At 39.7% G+C, this 19,460-nt stretch overlaps 1 protein-coding gene across 1 annotated transcript in view; it reads left to right on the forward strand.

Moving 5' to 3' along the window:
* Nucleotides 1–1,555: 1,555 nt before the first annotated feature.
* PTPN18 (protein tyrosine phosphatase non-receptor type 18) overlaps nt 1,556–19,460 on the forward strand; it is a 38,797-nt gene continuing 20,892 nt past the window's right edge. Inside the window, exons 1-5 of the mRNA XM_015824565.2 lie at nt 1,556–1,627; nt 1,997–2,404; nt 16,222–16,330; nt 17,967–18,043; nt 19,233–19,328. Coding sequence (XP_015680051.2) covers nt 1,556–1,627; nt 1,997–2,404; nt 16,222–16,330; nt 17,967–18,043; nt 19,233–19,328 — 762 coding nt within the window. The remainder of the gene's footprint in view (nt 1,628–1,996; nt 2,405–16,221; nt 16,331–17,966; nt 18,044–19,232; nt 19,329–19,460) is intronic.

Raw genomic sequence — 19,460 nt, forward strand, 5'->3', positions numbered from 1 at the left:
TTCCAAGTGTGGCCTTACCAAGGCATTGTAAAGTGGTATTAATACTTCACGTGATCTTGATTCTATCCCTCTGTTAATGCAGCCTAGCACTGTGTTGGCTTTTTTGGCAGCTGCAGCACACTGCTGGCTCATATTTAGGTGATTGTCCACTAGGACTCCGAGGTCCCTCTCACAGTTACTACTATTGAGCAAGGTACCCCCTATAGTACTATACCTGTACATTTGGATTTTCTTGCCTAAATGTAGAACCTTACTTTTTTCACCATTGAGTGACTAGCCCAAAGTCACCCAGGGTGAGGAAGGATTAGAACCTCAGTCTCATTGCTCTTAATCCAACATCTTAATCACTACAGCATACTAGCTATGGGAAAAGTTGTTGAATGTATTCCGTTGACAATTATCATTAGCTCCCATTTGGTCTACCTTTAGAAGAACAAACAAACCAAAAATCCATCACTTTTGCCAGGATTGTTCATTAAAGCCGGTACTAAATTTTATGTATGCTTCTTACCTTTCCATTTTGCATTCCTATTTTAGTCACCACTAGCTGCCTTGAATACTTTACTTACTAGATATAAATCTAGTATATATGCATCCTTGTAGGCTAATCCATTGTCATTCTTGGGTCTATCCTCTTTGAAGAATTAAGAACTTGCTATAATGAGCCTGAAGGGATACTACATGTCATCCCTCTTCCTGGCCTTTTTTGTTTTTTTAATTGTCAGGAGCTTTCTGTTGCGAATATCATAAGCTAACCTCATTACACTCCCTCTTCCTTTAATAACTGACCATCATGGTATTTCTTGAGCTACTTCTTTTTTTTTTTTGCTCTGTTACATTTTTAACTAAAGCTAATTCAATTTCACTTCAGATTCCAAAACCACATTGCTTCACACTTCTTTCTCAAGGCCCTCACCCAACTGAGCAAAGTGAGCACAATGTGGTCTTGTAATGGGAACTTGTGAATGAGGGAAATCAAAATGAAAATGCAATGTGACTGCTTAAAATAAAGCATTTAAATCCTCTGTTGTGAGAAACCATGTGTATTGGAAACCCATGAGGATTAGAACCAAGAAATGGAATTAAAATGGGGGAAAAAAACAAGCTTAGAAATTCCATATACAGTGAGTCCTCAGTTTTCTTGATTTCAACTGAACAGACTTTGCCTGGTTCAGTAGACCAAATTGTAGCGATATTCCTGCGATGATGTTACTATGCAAATAATGTAAATTATACAAAATACATCATTTGCATTGCCACAATAATTTTTTTTTTATTTCCTGGACTTGGTTATTTCATCCACCTGCTGAATTAGTCCACGGAAATGTGTTTTCAGAGTACATAATTTATGTTGTTACTGCAGCAATAGAACAATAACTAAATCCTATGCCTTTTTACCGCAAGAGAGACTATACACAGGAGAAGAATATAATAAAATGATGTCAACGTTTATACAATGGTGTCCCTCTATTGTGAAGATAAACTTTCTACAGTATTTACAAGAAACACACATAGGTTAGAACTAGTGATGCAAATGTAACATGGAAAAAATGCCATGAGACACAAATATGTGATAACAACGTCGACTCTCGTCAAGATTGTCCAATTCGTCAAAGAACCTGTTCAAGTAAATAAATAAACTAACTAACTCGAGGACGAAAAGATGAGTAAGTTGTAGAGTTCCACGATCGTTTTGAACTTTATGGTTTATCTCCCTTTGTCCACTGTATATACATTAAAACTCTCGTACAACATCTTTACGTGTATAAATGACTACTAAGGAGGATTTCGGCCACACAGCATTTTTATTTTCTAAGAATGCTAGTAAAGTCAAGAGGCATGGTTGGAAATACAGGGTAGACTTCAAGCTGATGCTTTTCTTTGAAGCATGCTGGTTTCCCATTAATTTTTAGTTTTAAAAAAATAAATAAATTAGGCAGGGCGAGGTATTTATGTGTACACTAAGGAACTTGTTAGGGGGCACAATCTCCCCCAGATACTACATGGGAAACTGACAATTAAGGATGCTACTACAACAGCAGATATCTGTGCTGTAAATCCTGAGATAGTACAAAGAACAGTGTTGGTTGAGCTGTGCTTCTCAGGTTCTTCTCAACGTTTACACCCTGTTCACAGTGTGCTGGAAAGCTACCATCCCTTCCCAGAGAGCAGGCAGAGAGCCAGGCAGGTCTGCTGGGCCCATCCCACTAGCCACAATCTGGAGGCGTGGTGCAAGGATGTCAACTTCCTCTTAGCATTTCAGAACCTTCAGCTCCAACGTTGCTCTCGATCCTTCTTCTTGAGCAGAGGGATGAGTCGTTGTAAAGAATACCTAAAGGGCTTTCTAGCCCAGGTGGAAGCTAAGGCTGGGCAGGAGAAAGGGCAGCTGGCTGAGGAATTCCAGGTGAGTAAGAACTATTTCTCTGGAAAGGAAGACTGGGGCCTCGGGGAAGCTCTGAAGTAACTTCACTCTACCCTGTGCTGTCCCTGTCAGTACCCATTTTCCCCTTTTTTTCTACAGTCAAAGATTTGTCTTTGCTAGGAGCAAAGCAGCAGCAAAGCTATTTGTTCGGTTTTGTCTCTCTTTCTCCCAGTTTTGGGGTACTTTGATTAGATACCCAGCAAATAGAAATTCAACAGCTGTTCCTGGCTCTGTGCTTCTATTCCAAAAAAGGTGCACCTGTTGAATTTTTGTCTGATACACAAAATGTATGTACGCCCTTTTTCCACACATAGGAAAGAAAACGGGATGGTGGTGGTACGCCACTGACCTGGTTAATGCTTCTGTGGAATTGGCCTGCTGAAAAATGTCATTTCGCTCGTGTATCAGTGCATGCTTTATCGTACTGAAGGGCTGATGTGCTCTTGTTATGAACCCTAGCCTGATATTTTGTGAAGACTGACGGGTCTTTTTGCCAAAGCTAGGGGAAAAGCGAAGATAATCCCTCTACAACGGGTCAATAATTATTCTTGAGGTTAAGTGGCCAGGTGATAAATGCTAAGAGAGAAGACCAGTCTATTGTAGCTGTTGGAGAGAGGCAATGTATGTGTTTCACTGTTTAGCAACTGGGCTATGTTCGCATGTATCTCTTTTAAACACTGCAAAATAACCAGGCCAGGAAAGAGTATTCTATCAAGGAGCGCAGTTGCTAAGAGAGTTTTTTTTAATGGCTAGTAGAAAGCAATATCTCATTTGCCCAAAAACCAACAATCAGATGGGGCAGGAATTTCTCTTAAATTACAATGTATTCAGTGAGGAAGGGGTGGACATACTCTAGAGCAGTGTTTCTTAAACATTTTGCTGCAGGAACTCTTCCCACTTTTAAAAATTATGGGGGATCAAAAAGAGATTTTGTTTGTATGGGTTACATTTATTGATATTTACTGTATTAAAAATGAAAGTCAGTGCATTCACAGAATATTTACTGAATTATGTAAAAATAACAATATTAAGCCCATTAGATACTAACATAAATAAATGTCAGTAAATACATTTCCTGAAAAATCCTATACTCTTTTAAATAAAAAAATAATCAGAAGAGCGGCATTGTTTTAAATATTTGCAAATGTCTTCAATATATGGCGATTAATTTTTAATTTTATGGACCCCTGAAAGGGTCTTGGGGGACCCCCAATAGTTTTTGGACCACACTTTAAGAAATACTACTCTAGAGTGAAATTTATATGAGCACATAGTAAACTGTGAACCAGGATATTTATAGTTAATTTATTTATTCATTTATTTCAGTTCAGTCATTTCTGCCATCAATTCTGTAGAACGCAAGGCAGCTTTCTATTCCTCCCTGTCTTTTGCAAGATAATACTGAATTATAATGTATTGCTTTGACTCCTGCTTTGTCAAAAGACTTTACAGCTGCAAACTGTGGTACTATCCTGAAGCCCATTTGACTCTTAAACCTTCTGCAAATAATCTTACAGTCTTACTAATGCTACAATAGAAGTTGCCAGCCAGTTTGTAGAATAACAAATTGATGAAGTGTTTGATTCAAAGTTCTGTCATTTTAAAGCCAGAGAACTGATTTAACTCCATATCGCAGGCACAGGCACTAAGAAGGGGATGCTAGAAACCAGCAATTTTACATTTGTTCTCAGCCACTGAAGCACTCGCTTTGGACTCAGGACATTATGATTGAAACCTCTTCCTCGCTATATGTTGTATGTAACCACTTATTTTAAAATGTAGTAACGTAGCCCGGCTGCACTGGTGAGCAGGACTTTGCATTTCTGCTTCAAATTCCTATCCAAAGAGCACCTAATAATTCCCAATTCCAAAAAAATGAGAATTGAATGATTCAGAGGGAGGGGCTATGGAATCATACTTGTGTGAGGTCCTTGGTGGTCTCTGAGCTTGATTCTTTTCTTACAGACGTTTCATTACCAAACTAGGTAACATCATCAGTGCTCTCTAACTGATGCTACCTAATTTGGTAATGAAACAACCAAGCTCAGTGAGCATCAAGGACCCCACATTTCAACCCTGAGCTACAAATATTCTCTTCTAATGGAATTTGTGGAATATTTGTGGAATCTCTTCAGGTTTCCTGGAGAAAAGTTCAAAAGGGATGCACTGGATTGTATCTCCTTTCTCTGCGATCCCCCCCAAATAGAATGCTTTCTTTAGGATTGTGACGGACAAATTGTTAGAAATCAATAGCTGTGCAAAATGAAGAGATTATACTCTGTAAATCTGAATACAGATTTTTCTTTGAGACTGTAAGTTTCTGGCACACAAAGCCAACAAGACTTTTCCATGCTCAGCTAGACAAATGAAACTATGAATCTTTCTAAGCCCTCCAGTGTCCCAATTGGCTACTGCACATCATGTGCCAAGATATGCTGAAATTGGTCACTTTATGGGTTAACTGACTGGAAAGGCTCATTACATTGCCTGGCTCGCTTAGAGAGATGGGAAAATACAGCCAGCTACATTTGACCATAAAGGGCCACATGCAGGAACCCTCTATATTTTTATGAGTTATATTTTGGTCCTTGCAGTGCCAGCTACATTTTAAGAAATAGAGCTAGTTTTCCATTCTGGGTAAGAGGTCCTTACTGAGCCATCTTGCAAATTCAAAATACCCTTTAAAAATTGAGTATTTAACACCCATTCTGATTGCCAGCCCTATGACGAGTTGATAATATTATATTTCTACATACCTCAAAGATTTATTTTGAACTGAAATAAAAAAGTGCTATTTTAAAGGGTTCACAAAGAAAGCCCTAACTCAGGGGTGTCAAACTGTCGGCCTGCGGGCTGGTTGCATCATGCGGAGGCTTAGCCTACCCCAGCTTCGGCAATGCAAAAAAAGTTGCGACACGTCATGTGATGTGGCGAGTTTGACACCCGTGCCCTAACTGATAACATGGATACATTTCATTTAAATTAAGATTTAAGATGTCATTCAACCTGCTTGGTCAGCAGCCACACAGCATGTACCGGATTAAAAAAATGAGTACATTTGCAAACATAGTCCTGAATTAAATCATTTGGGAAAGGGTTGCTGTGCATAATGTAATCACATCCTGCTAGGAAGCAAATGGAGGAGAGGTGCTTCAGATTCAATGGGCTTATTTTGCATCTGTACTGTATGTAACATTTAGGAATGCTCAGCTCCTCCTTACTTCGTCATATAAACACACTGGCTACCATAGTAAAGCATTTTGGTGGTCACTATTGAAAGAAGAATTAATAATAAAAATGACTATTCCCATTTAATGTACAATTTTAGGATTGTAGAACTGGAGAAGGTGCAGAAAAGAGCAAATAAAATTATGAAAGGGCTACAGTAGCATTTCAAAAAGGACAGATTGCAACATTAGCTTGGAAAAGGTAAGTAAAGAGAAATGTGCAAAATACAAAGTGATACAAACAGCATGAAATTATGCACGAAGGAAAAAAATAATATTCCTTTCCCCCTCCCTCATATTCCCTGGTCCATCTCCACTTAATAATAATAAATAATGGAAGATATGGGACATACTTCTTTCTTTGCTGGCTCAGAATTCTGGGAGTTGTAGTCAAATGCATCTACAAGGTGCCATGTCGAGGTAGGATAGATTGTGCCAACCTGGTTCACATACTAGAAATGTTGACTTCAAGGCTAATAGGCCCAATCAAACGGCCTGCTGATTTAAACAGAAAAAGGAAATGAACATATATCCTTACTGGCTTTCAATGCATTTACACACACATACACACATAAACTAGATTGTGAAACAGAAATATGTCTGCGTGCGCATTTCTATTTCACTTTTAGCTCAGAGACGGAGGAAGCAGTGACCATATGTATTGAAATTTTATTTTTATTTATTGATTAGATTTTTATGCTTCGTGAATTATTACTTTCTAAGTCACTCAAGGCAGCAAACATACTTAGTATTTCTCCTCCTCTTATTTTCTCCACAACTACCGCTCTGTGAGATGAGTTGGCTGAGAGAGAGTGACTGGCCCAAAGTCATCTAGCTGGCTTTCATGCCTAAGGCAAGATTAGAACTCAGAGTCTTCTGGTTTCTTAGCCAGCACCTTAACCACTACATCAAACTGGCATAATAGGGCACAAAAGCCTTTGAACTAATATTCCACAGAGAATATAATGAACGTTTGGGTTATATAGCCGCCCTGAGTCCGGTAAGGAGAAGGGCGGGATAAAAATTGAATAAAATAAATAAATAAATAAATATATGTTATTACATGTTTGAGTTATATGTTTGGATTATCTGCAAACTGAGAACACAGCAATATACAGCTTTAACAAATAAACAAATAAAGACATGCTTTGATATACAGATCCTTTTTAAGTCCAGGTTCCTGAATATAGTCAGTTAGGCTTCCTATTCCACTGAGAGACTGAAAGTGACATCCTGGCAGCCCAGTTTCCCTGCTAGCTACTGAGATCTCTACAAGCTGCAGCATGTTTGAGCCTGCACTGTCTGGCCACATGAGGCTACTCACAGTGACTGTACTCCAAGACATCCACTCCTCCTCATTGTTATATAGCCCAATTCTCTTCCTGAAGACTTCCCAAAGAGCCTTTGGAATACATATGAGCCTTTTCAAACACTGGTCATGTTGTCCTGTGAATGGCCAGTAAAAGCCCAGAGAACGAGCGAAATGGAGCCAATTTCTGTAAGGGTTTATCAAGGGTTTAAATCCAGCTTTCATCCACTTTCAGGTTGAGAATGTAGGAGTATTAGTCCAAGATGTCTGGAAGGCACAGAGCTTGGAAAAATTAGTTCAAATGATGTCTGCAATATCCCCTTTTGTTTCTTTATTAATTGTAAAGCTTGCCCATTTCCCATAAAACTCTGGGCAGCTTAGACCACTAAAAAGTAATAAAACAATAAAAACCATGAACCATCGGTGTCTCTTTGCACCAAAGGGATGCGCAGTTGGCTTCCATAGAGGTTATAAACAAAGAATGGTTGATTTCTAAAATGGGGTTCAAACTTGCTTAAGAAAAAGATTCTTATTTGCCTTGAAAAAATATGCTATTAACGTATTATATAGATTCACTTCCAAGGTAAATATTTTTCTTCCAGATCAATGACTAACTTATTACCAGATCCTAGCACACTGAGTCTCAGGTATATTTGAGCTATTTATTTTTTATCTAAAACTGAGGGGGGGGGGAAATCCCTTTCGACACAAGGGTAGAATAGAAATGAGACCATAGTACTTACTATCATTCCTGTTTCTATTTTTAAAAATGTCCCTCCTGGAAGGAATATACTAAATCTTTCAGCTATCAGGGTCCATGCCTTTTTGCAGGATTTAATCAACACAAAAGAGCCCTTTGTCTTAGAAAATTTCTGCTCTTGCACGTGACCATGGCACAAACACACCAGGGCAACACCTTTTTCTGCCCCAACGTGTTGCCTTCATCTCAGCCCCAATGCATTAAATGTCATCCTTAGCTGTTCCAGGATAGAAAATGAGATTTTTCTTCTTAATCTGTCCAATGGGAGCTTGACGTCTATCAAATCTGTTCAGCTTTGTCATCTTGGAAATAAAATCAATCAATCACACTAATTGGGAATAAAGGCAAGAAATGACATGCAAGATACAGTTTTCTCCCGATTCAAGGATAGCAGAGGAGTAACCTAACAGAGGGGAAGGCTTCAGGGTAAAATCTAAAACCAATGCTGGAAAAGTATATATTCTTATCAAACAGGCTTTAATGGGCAATAAGACCCAGACTGGCTTAGTGTTGGACTAGAAAACAGGAGATTGTAGGTTCTAATCCTATACCAGAGGCACAGAAGTCAGCTGAATGACTTTGGGCCATCCCTATAATTCAGCCCAGCCCACTTCTTAGGGCTGTTGTTGTGGGGAAAGTACAAAGAGAAGTACATTGCCTTGAATTGTAACCCACCCCCCTCAAAAAAAAAGAAAAGCAGGATGTAAATCTAATAAATAAGAGCAGAAAAAAAATTGGGCATGGCTTTAAAGATAAGGAAAACTCAACGGAATAAAATATGAAAGGACAAATTAATAAAAAGTGTTTTAAGAAAGCATCCCAGGTGGTCCTGATGGTGGGATAGTTTTGACAGAAAGCTGTCAGCTATTGATAAAACTGTAATTCTGCATCCTGCAATCTCTCTGTGCCCAGAAACAGTTTTGTACAGAAGGGATAACTGTATTCTGCCAGAACCAGCTATCCAGATACAGGTGGAAGAAAAGGACATTTTGCCTGATGCTGTTTGATGTCTTTTGCTGTCTCTCTATCCAGACCAAGATACCGTATAAATAAAAGTCATGGGCTGTTTTTCCTCACCTGCCATTGCTCAGCCCTGGTTGGGCAAAGAGAGGAACAAAGACTACAAAGGAAACTCATGTGATGTCTTAGAGGCACATCCAGGCTAGTCAGCACGGGATTTCACTAGGATGTCATCTGTTGATTAAGCTAAAAGAAAAATCAGCACCTGGGAGCTGGAGTCGAATTTGAAATGTCATAGAAAAAGCTCTCAGGTACAAACAATGTGCATATTTAGGTAGGGAAGGAAACACAAAAGCCAAGGAAAATACATAAACAACAGTTCACTAGTATAATTCGGGTTTTCACTTTCATAACACATTCTGCAAATAATGCAGGCCCATGAATTAAATATTCATTCCCTAATGCCTTTCCTGATCTTTAAGCGGGCAGCCTGCATTTTTTAGTGGAACCTCAAGCATAATCAGTTGTTTATTGCTAGAACTTTGCTACTTGATCAAAGCTTTGGGGAACTTTGTTTTAACTAACAGGTTCTGCAGACTGAAGTTATTTGAAAACTCCTATTCAAGAGCACAACCCTAACTTGCAGTTTTTATACCTTCTTGGGCTTTTGTGTTTGAGGTTGTTTCCTGTTCCTGTGGCATGAACTTTGACCTGAGCTTTTGAGCATGTCCTTTTGGTATTCTGATGGTGGTGGGATTATGTCCCAAATGTCATGTCTTTAGAGTTTGGGTGAGGTATGTAGACTTTAGAGGTCTTTGTCTTTCTAATTTCATCCGCTCCAAGCTTCCTGGCTCCAGACTTTCTGAAAGGATTATCAAATCTGCATTTCTACAGAGCTGGTTACTGCTTGGGGCAGGGAGAGGAGATTGGTTTCTGCGGGCTGGTTTTGTCTTAGATTTTTCATTATTCCTTTGGGGAAATATAATATTCTGTCCTTTTTAATATCCCCCCAAAATATTTTCTTCTCTAGGAGGGTGTGCTGACTTCCAACAGTATAGAAAGCTACATGTTTTTTCTAAAAAAACCCATTTTAAGCCCACAACCCCATTCTGTCCTAGACTGATTTATGCATTTTCTCTTTTATTGATTTCAATGCAGAGAGGCAGGTAGACAAAACAAAATAAATAAAAATCATTGGGTGAAAATTGCTGAAAAGCTGTCCCCTGCTACCTCCTGCTTTGCCCACTTAGATTCCTTTCAACAGTGCTATACAAGGAGCAAGACTGCACTAAAATCATAGGAAAGATTTTTGGATTTCACTGAGAACTCAACTTTTCTCATCCCCATAATTGGAGGGTGAAACCCATATTAGGTCCTGCTCTGCTCTTCTATAATCTACAGGGAAGAGACAAATGGAGTGCCACCAGGTTCTGACCTGAGCTCAGTATTGTTTTGGATGAAATAATAACTTGAACAAGGAATCTGAGACCTGAAGATAAAACCAAACCAATTGCCTGAAAGGAAAGACTTTAAAATGGAAATAGGTAACGTGATGGTTGTGGCTCCAAAGCTATCCGCAGGACTGGAGACTTTTTATCAAAATGACAAAAGAAGCATTGCCACAATGCACATAGAAAAGGGTTGTGGTTGTAATGCTGCTTAAACTTCTTTCACTGTTTGTTCCTTTTGCAAATGCTGGGCAAATAATTTCCTTGTTGCATACTAGACTCCCTGCCTCATTTCTTTAAAAACACTGTACTGTAATTTTAATTTTTAAGCTAGCAAACAGGAAGCAAAGGATTCACCTTTAGCATACCTACAGTACCTGTAATAATGCCTATGGATATCACAAACACCCCACTAATGTAGACTAAAGCCTTTTTGATAGGTAGTTCATCTTCTGGAAAATGGGTGTTTTGTGATTGGCCCTGTCTGTGATGGCAACCATTTTCTGAAGATACAAGTCCCTCATGCAACCGTTTTTGTGAGGTTCCCCACTATTTAGCTTCAGCATTTTCCAGTTTGAAAGGTTTGCCTGTCCTTGTTTTAGAAGATAAAAGCAGAATGCAGAATCACCTTGGCAAGTTGTAGAACTGGGTCAAACTAACGAAATGCCATTTCAAAAAAGATCTGTAAAATAATGCATTTAAATAGGAAGAATCCATTCTCCAAATATGACAGCCATGGTTGGCTCAGCAGCAATCCACATGAAAAGGAACTAGAGTCTATAATAGATTATAAGCAAAAGATACCGTAATCAAATTTTAAGTTGCACCAATATAGACTGATTTTATCCATCTTGCAAGTCCATTTACTCTCCATTGTTTCTTGAATGTCGCACCTATCTAGGTTTACACAACAATTCAAGCTAGAAATTTACCTATATTAAATTAGTTGGATTCAACCAATATACTCAGCCAAGGCCTAGTAAACCATACCATGGCTTAGCACAATGGATGAACTCCATCATAGTACTTAGACTGCAAGAAAAAAATGGTTCCATCCTCCATTATTCTCCTTGGTCAGATTTCACTTGGAGCACTAGATCTAGATCATAGTTTAAGGATGGTGCCAAACACAACTAGAATAGGACAGCAATAAGAAGCTGGAAATTGTCAAGTGCAGGAATTTTGAAGCATGCCTTCCAAAGATGAGCATCCATTATGGTTGCTTCTATCCTGTGGAATATCCTCAGGATATGTTTAGCACCAACCCTGCTAACTTTTAGAAGAGCTAGCAAGACTTGGTTTTTCCAGTAGGCATTGGGGCAAAGTGATTTGTAACCCCATTTGATTATTTTTAATGATGTTATTGTCCCCCAATGCAACCATATATTTCTGTTCCATATCTTATTGTATTTCTGTTCCTATTTTCTGGTATGAACCCTAAAGAGACCTTGGCGATTGAGGCAATTAATCAGCAGTATTGTTTAGTTTGAAAAGATAAAGCAGCCAGTTCAAAATATTTAAAAGAATTTCATGTAGATGAGAAAGATTTATATCCTTTTGCTATATAGGGCAGATTTGGTTCCAATTACAATGAAAAGGATTTTGATAAAACATAAGGGAGAGTTTTCAAGGATATAAGCTGTTTTGGTAGACTCCGAAATATGCTAATGATGACATTTGTCATTGGCAGTAAGGTAAATCAGACAGGCTTTGGAAATTTTTTAAACTCTAGGATTCCCAAATATACAAACTTTACAATCTTGAAGGGTTCTGTGACCCATCCCTTTCTCAGAGAATCCATAAAAATCTGTTCCACAGGTGAGATTTATTTCGGAATGTTACACTTTGCCCAATGATCATCAATGTCATTTCCAGACTTTCCACTAATTCCAATCTGTAGTCTCAGTTTGGCTCAAGGGAATGTTTGCATTATCTTTAAAATAAAAAAAAACCCTACCTGGAGCAACCTTGGGTGGAGATGTGAGAAACTATTAAGTGGCCCAACCAGTTCTGAAGAAGGAAATATCAAAGTAAGAACATGACTTCCCAGCAAGGCTCAATGAAGCTTTTCTGGTCTCTAAACATATAGTCAGTATTATAGGAGACCAAGAGATTTCATAACTACGAATAAGGATTGGGCTACTGACTGCACAATTACAATCAGTTGGAGAAATGGCCTGGAAAGCTACTGTATATCTTTAGGTTCATGGAGCTCTGAATTTCACTGATTCTATACCAATGTTTCTCAACCACTGCAACCGTAAAATGGCTAACTGGAGAATTCTGAGAGTTGAAGCCCTGTAGGACAGAGGTCCCCAATCTTTTGGGCACCAGGGACCGGTTCCATGGAGAACAGTTTTTCCGTGGACCGGAGAGTGCGTGGGTTTGTGTGCTGCCTGCATCCCACGGATGGGGCTTTGCTTGTTTGTGCGGACCGGTTGATGGCATGCCACGGCCCAGTACCGGTCCATAGACTGGGAGTTGGGGACCCTTGCTGTAGGAGAAGGCGTGGCAGAACCTGGCTTGTTTGTGTGGACCGTTTGCTGGCATGCCATGGACCGGGGGTTGGGGACCCTTGCTGTAGGAGAAGGCATGGCAGAACTTGGCAGTAGAATTAAAAGAGGGATCAGCCTAGAATCCCTACAAGCAGACTAAGTCCAATCCCTCTTGAATTCCATGTACCCTTATCTAATTCCAAGCAGTTGCTAACCTTTAGTTGAGAAGATTCTTGTGAATAGACTGTTTAGCAATAAGTCAGTTTAATTGGACCTTCACATATGGACCTGGTCTTTCACAACTGACAAGTCTGCGCTTCTTAAAATTATCGAGGCTGAGAAACTCTGTTCTATACTACAGACTCCTGCAAAAGGGTAAAGTGGTAAAGTTTCAAATGACAGGAGACAAAACAATGATAATAGGAGGTTACAAGTGGCCATTCTGGGAAAGACTTCAATTGGTCAATGACCAAAATAAAGGATGACCTGTTCTGATCAGAAGGACTTAACTGGCAGAGACTGGGAAAGATTTTAATTATCAATAATGTTTGGTATACTGTTCGTTTATACAGAAATTAATGTATGTGTAGAGCTTTTGCTTCAATCATATTCTCATAACCATCACTGTGAATCATCTCATTCTACAGTATTCTGCTAGTTATCTGGAAGTAACGATTACTTCCTATTTCCCCATCTTCCTCCTTGCCTACCTCATCATTCCATTCTGCTAGTTACCTAGCAGTAAAAAATAACTTCTTCTTTCCCCATCTTCCTCCTTTCCTATCTCATCTTTTATTCTTCTGCTAATTATCTAGAAGTAAAACAAAAAACAAAAAAAAAAACTCCCCACCCATCTCAGAAGAAGGAAGTCACAAATACAAACCACTTTCAGATTGTGCAAAGAAATGTACTTGGATCTATTTATAGGCATACTGAGCCACAATGATGCCAAAATGATGTAACATGTGTGATGCAAGCTCCAATATTTCATGCTTATGTCACAACACCACAGAGAAGTTATATAAGTAGCAATGCTTGCATTGCAATATTCATTTTGTCCTTTGCCCCTGCTCTCCCTCCCACCCCATGGACACTTCTGGATACCTACCACAAGACTAGCTGGGCTGGAAGGATACTTTATTTTTACTGCCATGGTCATTATATCTATCTTGTTTTGCTTGCTCAACAATTTTGGGTTAGTAGGCACTGAAGTAAACTCATGGAACCAAATATCCTTTTCAGAGAAAGACATAACAAACAAGAAGCAGGACAATTTGGCAGAAGGAGGTACCCACCTCAGACAGCAGGGGTGGAAATCAGCAGTGAAACATTGGAGGATGGAGTTGTATGGGCCCCACCATCAGGATTTCACCTTCAGGACTAGCATTTTGCCCATAAATGTGCATCACCTGTAAGAAAGGTCTGAAAGCTACTCATGTCAGTTTTCAAACATGTAATGGGAAGCACCATTTTACCCTAAAGCAGCAAAATATCTCAAACCAGATGATCTTGGGGACTGGCTGAAATGGAGTACAAGCTAATGGACGGCAGTAGGCAGGGCAAGTATATATTCAGAGAAGTAGGGGGACAAGGCATCTGTGGCATTTGAATTATTTCTGAGCTACAAATCCCAGAATCTCTTGCATCTTTCCTAAGACTGCTGGGAGTTGAAATTTAGAACATATGACAGGCCAAAAAGGTTAACAAATCATAACAGATTTATGTATGTAAAATACTATTCTAAAAAAACAAACCATGTTATAGGTTAGGGCAGGGGTAGTCAACCTTGGCTCTTTTATGACTCGTGGACTTCAACTCCCAGAATTCCTGAGCCAGCATAGCTCAGGAGATGAAGTCCACGAGTCATAAAAGAGCCAAGGTTGCCTACCCCTGGGTTAGGGGGATAGCCTCATTCACATGATAATATGATAAAAGATAATATGGTTTGGTTGGTCACTCAGTTTACACCAGTGGTTCTCAACCTTTTTAATGCTGCGACCCCCAACCGGTCGTAAGTCGAGGATTAAACCGGTCGTAAGTCGAGGACTAAACCACCCGTAAGTTGAGGACTATCCAACCGGTCGTAAGTTGAGGACTTTCCCTGCCCGGGAGCGCCACACATGCGTGGTTCCGCCCCCTGCGCCGGCCGAGGCGTAGCTGGCAAGCGGCAGAGACGGAGCAGGCCGACCACCAGCTGGCCCAGCTCAAGGCAGGTAAGGCACCCGCCGGAACAGGGGGAAAAAAATGGCGGACAGCCTTGCTTGGCGACCCCCCTGAAATGGTCGATCGACCCCAAATGGGGTCGCGACCCATAGGTTGAGAACCGCTGGTTTGCACCATGTTGTGGAAACAAGCCGAACTCTAATGCTAATTATGCTGATGCGGATATTAATAAACCTGTCAGGAACATTACTAGCATAAAGAGGCAGCAAAACAAGTTTTTCATGTACACATTGCTGACCTTCCCATTATGTGGAGGAAACGTATTGTATTTACAGTATGTACAAGCTTTTCATGTGCTAGGCAATCTATATCTTGAATGACCACTAGATGGCAGCAATGAATAAAGGTTTTCTATATTGCTTTGCTAATCTAGTGGCTGTCTGAGGTATTATAGCATAGTAATAATACAGTACATCCACAAATGCAATTTATAAGTTGTTTTCAAAACAAATGAAAGTGGACTGCTAAGCAACTTAACTATTAACTTCCATCAAAATAAAGAATATTTGTACATAAGATAGAAGGAAAATTCTCATGAAAATAAAATATAATTTCCCCTTCAAAATTTAACATCTACTTTGGGTTTGACTTACTGTATGACATGAATCCTAGGCTACTAGATAATTGATATTCCTCTAGAGAAACTTGTTGTAAATTGTACAAGAGATAAATAGGCACAAGGAATACTATCCCCAAATTACACATTTTCTCCTAAAGACACAGCACAAAAAGATGCTGTTAGGACATATTTGGGCCATGGTAAGATGGAGGAAAGCTCTTTGTTCGATGTTTCACAAAAATGTTCCCCCTTTAATGCAGAAAAGATATGTTAAATAAAGTAAGATGTCGTTCCAGTTTGAAGTGAGTATGACTGCCTTACTTACAGAAACATAAAAAACCATACGGCAGAAAAAGATCTAGTGGACCATCGAGTGTGCCCTTTCAGGTTTTCATCAGTTCCAGGTCTTCTTGTCTCATCCATGTATAGTTTGTTCTAGTAGCCCACATATCATCATATTGTCTTTATTATCCAATAACTGTTGAGGACCTTATTAAATCTGGGAGATATCTGAGCTGCATTGACTCTCTAGTTTGTGTCAGTTTCATATTTTGAGCTAGGCAATGAAGCTTCAGGGCCCTTTGCCCAAGGGCCCCTAATAGTAAGGTAAGTACCAGCCAGGATTTGAACCCTGGTCTCCTGCATCAAAGATGGCACTCTAACCACTACACTCTCCATGTGTGTGTGTGTGTGCGTGCGCGCATGTGTGTGGTCTTTCAACATTCTATTTTTGTTACCTTGGAAGCTAGATATTAAGTTTATAAAGCAGAACAGAATGATCTGAAATAAATCAAATGAAAATTAATCTCTCTTGCCAGGAAATCAAGGCCCGAACGCTAGCATTTCGGCAACAGCAGGCCATTTCAGCTGAGGCTGGGTGCAACAAGGAGAATATCAAGAAGAACCGTTACAAAGACATCCTACCCTGTGAGTTAACAAGAATGGAAAGCTCCCTTCCCAAGGACAGTTTGCATTCGTAGCCTGGAGGACCAATCTGTCCTTTTGAGCAATCACTCTAGCTGGGCTACCCTATTCTTCAGTTTGAAGTACTCCATCTCAGGGACAGTTTGACTGACACACAGCTGCTCTTCTCCAGGAAAAGAATGACCTAGTCCTAGTGTTCTCTTCTCCGATTTTGCAGCTGCAGATTTGGGGTCCATTTTATGATGGCAAAAGAAGTCTCAGGTTCATCAACCAGGAGTTTTGTAGCTCTATAATAAGCTGTAGCATGGTTATCTAAAAATCTACTGAAAACATGGGGGGGGGGACACAAAAGAAGGTTTGCCAATAGAAACAATGGTTATGAATGCTCCACCCCGCCAAAAAATAAATATTGTCTCTCGCTAACATTTTTGCATTTCCCATCGCAACTCTGCTATTTTACTTGAAATACTTGAGACCTGATATCTCTTTCAAAAAAATAGTATGTACCTAAAGGAAGAAAACAAATATATATATATATTAGCCCATCAAGAAATCAAGCATAGAATTCATCAGAATTGTTATTTATTGAATTAGTTATTTGGAAATTCATATAAGTTGGATTTCCTCTACAGCAGTGGCAAATTGACAACTTTAAGATGGGTGGACTTCAACTCCCCAGAATTTTGGGAGCATGCTGGCTAGGGAATTCTGGGAGCTGAAGTCCACACATCTTAAAGTTGCCAAGATTGAGAAACACTATCTAGAGTAGTGTTTCACTCAAGGTGACGTACACAGCATTCCCTACTTATGAGTCCTGCGGGAGAAGGGCGGTATAGAAATTAAAATAATAATAATAATAATAATAATGATTTCACCCACAATAACAACTCTGTGACATAAATAGGAATGAGAGAGAGGGCTGGCCCAAAGTTACTAATGAACATCCATAGCTCTCCAGTCCAAGTGCTATCTCTGAACTACTACAGTATATCACATTGGCCTGAGAAGCAGCTGTCACAGGAACATTCTTGATGCCACAACTGTGTGTTACAACCTCTACCCATTTTAACATATCGTTTCATTAAAAAAGGAATGGCTTAAATTAGTAGTGGCCATCATAGCGACTTTTTTTTTTGGACAATATTTTTTCCACAATATAGGTTTCCACAGATGCACAGGAACATCATAAGACAAACTTTGCAACTTTCATACTTAGGTCCACTGTTAGGAATCAAGTATATAAGGGTGGAGCTTATGTCATATTGTCTTGGTGCATGTTTCATGACTTCCGTGCACACACACATAATCACAGATGCCGATAGCTGTGCATTTAATTACACTGAAAATGCAAGGTGTCAATTAATATAACGTAGCTTGCTCCAACCTGAGTGTTTTCTGGGTGCATGGACCAACTCCCCAAATTCTCAGTATTAACCATATGACTTGGGTATTCTGGTAGTTGACATCTACACATTGGTAGGAGCCTGGTTCATGGAAGATTAACATAACTGATCTAATGTTTTAAATCTTAGGAAGGAAGCCATCTTTCCCATCTATTCCCAGACCCCTTTTCTCCACTGCTCTCCTGGTCCCTGTCTGTTCTCCATGATATTAAGTTCTAATTGTGTTTCTCTTACAGATGACCAAACCAGAGTTCTTGTGAATTTACTAGCAGAAGAATGCCAAACAGATTACATCAATGCCAGTTTCATTCAGGTAACAGATATTCTACAGCCATTAAATAGCAGATCCCTAAAGCAAAACTTCTCAGAGCTGAGCAACTGGTATCTCACCATTCAAGATTAAAACTGAAAGCACAAGTTGGTCTTACGTATTGTAGCCTATACACTGTATCTGTGGAGAGCATCTTCAGCAGTGTTGCTGAAAGAACCAAGGGGCCCCTGCTTAGAAAGAGCCTAGAACAGGGGGTCAGTCAGGGAAGCTATTACTGTTGCTTTGGGGAGGGGATTTTAGTCTTGGTTTAATGTCATGGTTCTGATAGATGAGACCAATTAGAACTGAACTCCAAGATGTTTATTGGATACAAAGTATCGGCACGGTCAAAAGTGAAACGGAGACTAAAATCCTCTCCCAAAAGCAACAGTAATACAAAGTTACAGTTCCCACCCCACTGGCAATGCAATCAACTACGTTTCCTTATAATACATCCAGGTGGCCTTTCTAACACTAGGATCATCCTCACTAGCTGAGGGAAACAGAAATGACCTTGGTTCCCATGGGACAGAAACCTGTTTAGTCTATTAGAAAACTTCCCATCCCCCCCCCCAATCTTGTGGCAACCGGGAATGAGGAAAATGGCTTCGGTCAGGTCCGTTGCAAGGTTGACATAATCATTCTAATGATGGCTGCTTTACTGTGGAAGGTATTCATACCCATACCTCAATGCCTCCGTTTGAGACAAATGAAAAGAGGCAAGACTAGCACAATATCATGCAGAGATACTACATGCGCATCTTCCAAAGATATTTTAGTCTTGCTTCTATGCTCTTATTTTTCAAGATACACTGGCAGCTCTCTTGTGGTATGCTAATACACTCAACTACCACCCAGTATGAGAACTAGTGCACCAGAAAATGTCAATGGCACTTTATACAGTTCAGAAAAGTGCCTGATATCATTTTGAAAACATGGTTACACATTTGCATTCCCTGTGAAATGCTCTGTGAAATGCTTCAGCGGTATCTATACAAGGACTCTATTTCTTCAGAAGTAAAGCACTTTTAAGAAACCAATTCAATGTCCATATTATTCGCTTGAATGGACATTAAGTGGCTCTATTTGCACGGTAGTAATTAAATGACCCAGATAAAGGACGAAAGCGAGTTTTTGAAAAATAAATAGATCAAAAGGGCAGCCGATGACTTCCATTTTGTCCTCCTTACAGGGTGTGGACAACAAGAGATGCTATATCGCTACTCAGGGGCCTCTTGCCCATACAGTGCTTGATTTCTGGCGTATGATCTGGCAATACAAAGTGAAGGTAAGTTGCAGCACTGAGTTGCAGTGACTGAACTCAAGGCAGAATCTTAAAGGACAATGGGATTCCCTAAGTTATAACTTTGCCCTCAGGATCCTGATAAAAATGGAAGCTGTGGGCGGGGGGGGGGGGGGG

This window comes from Protobothrops mucrosquamatus, unplaced genomic scaffold (genome assembly GCF_001527695.2).
Source record: "Protobothrops mucrosquamatus isolate PMUCROS unplaced genomic scaffold, P.Mucros_1.0 scaffold_13, whole genome shotgun sequence".
NCBI lineage: Eukaryota > Metazoa > Chordata > Lepidosauria > Squamata > Viperidae > Protobothrops > Protobothrops mucrosquamatus.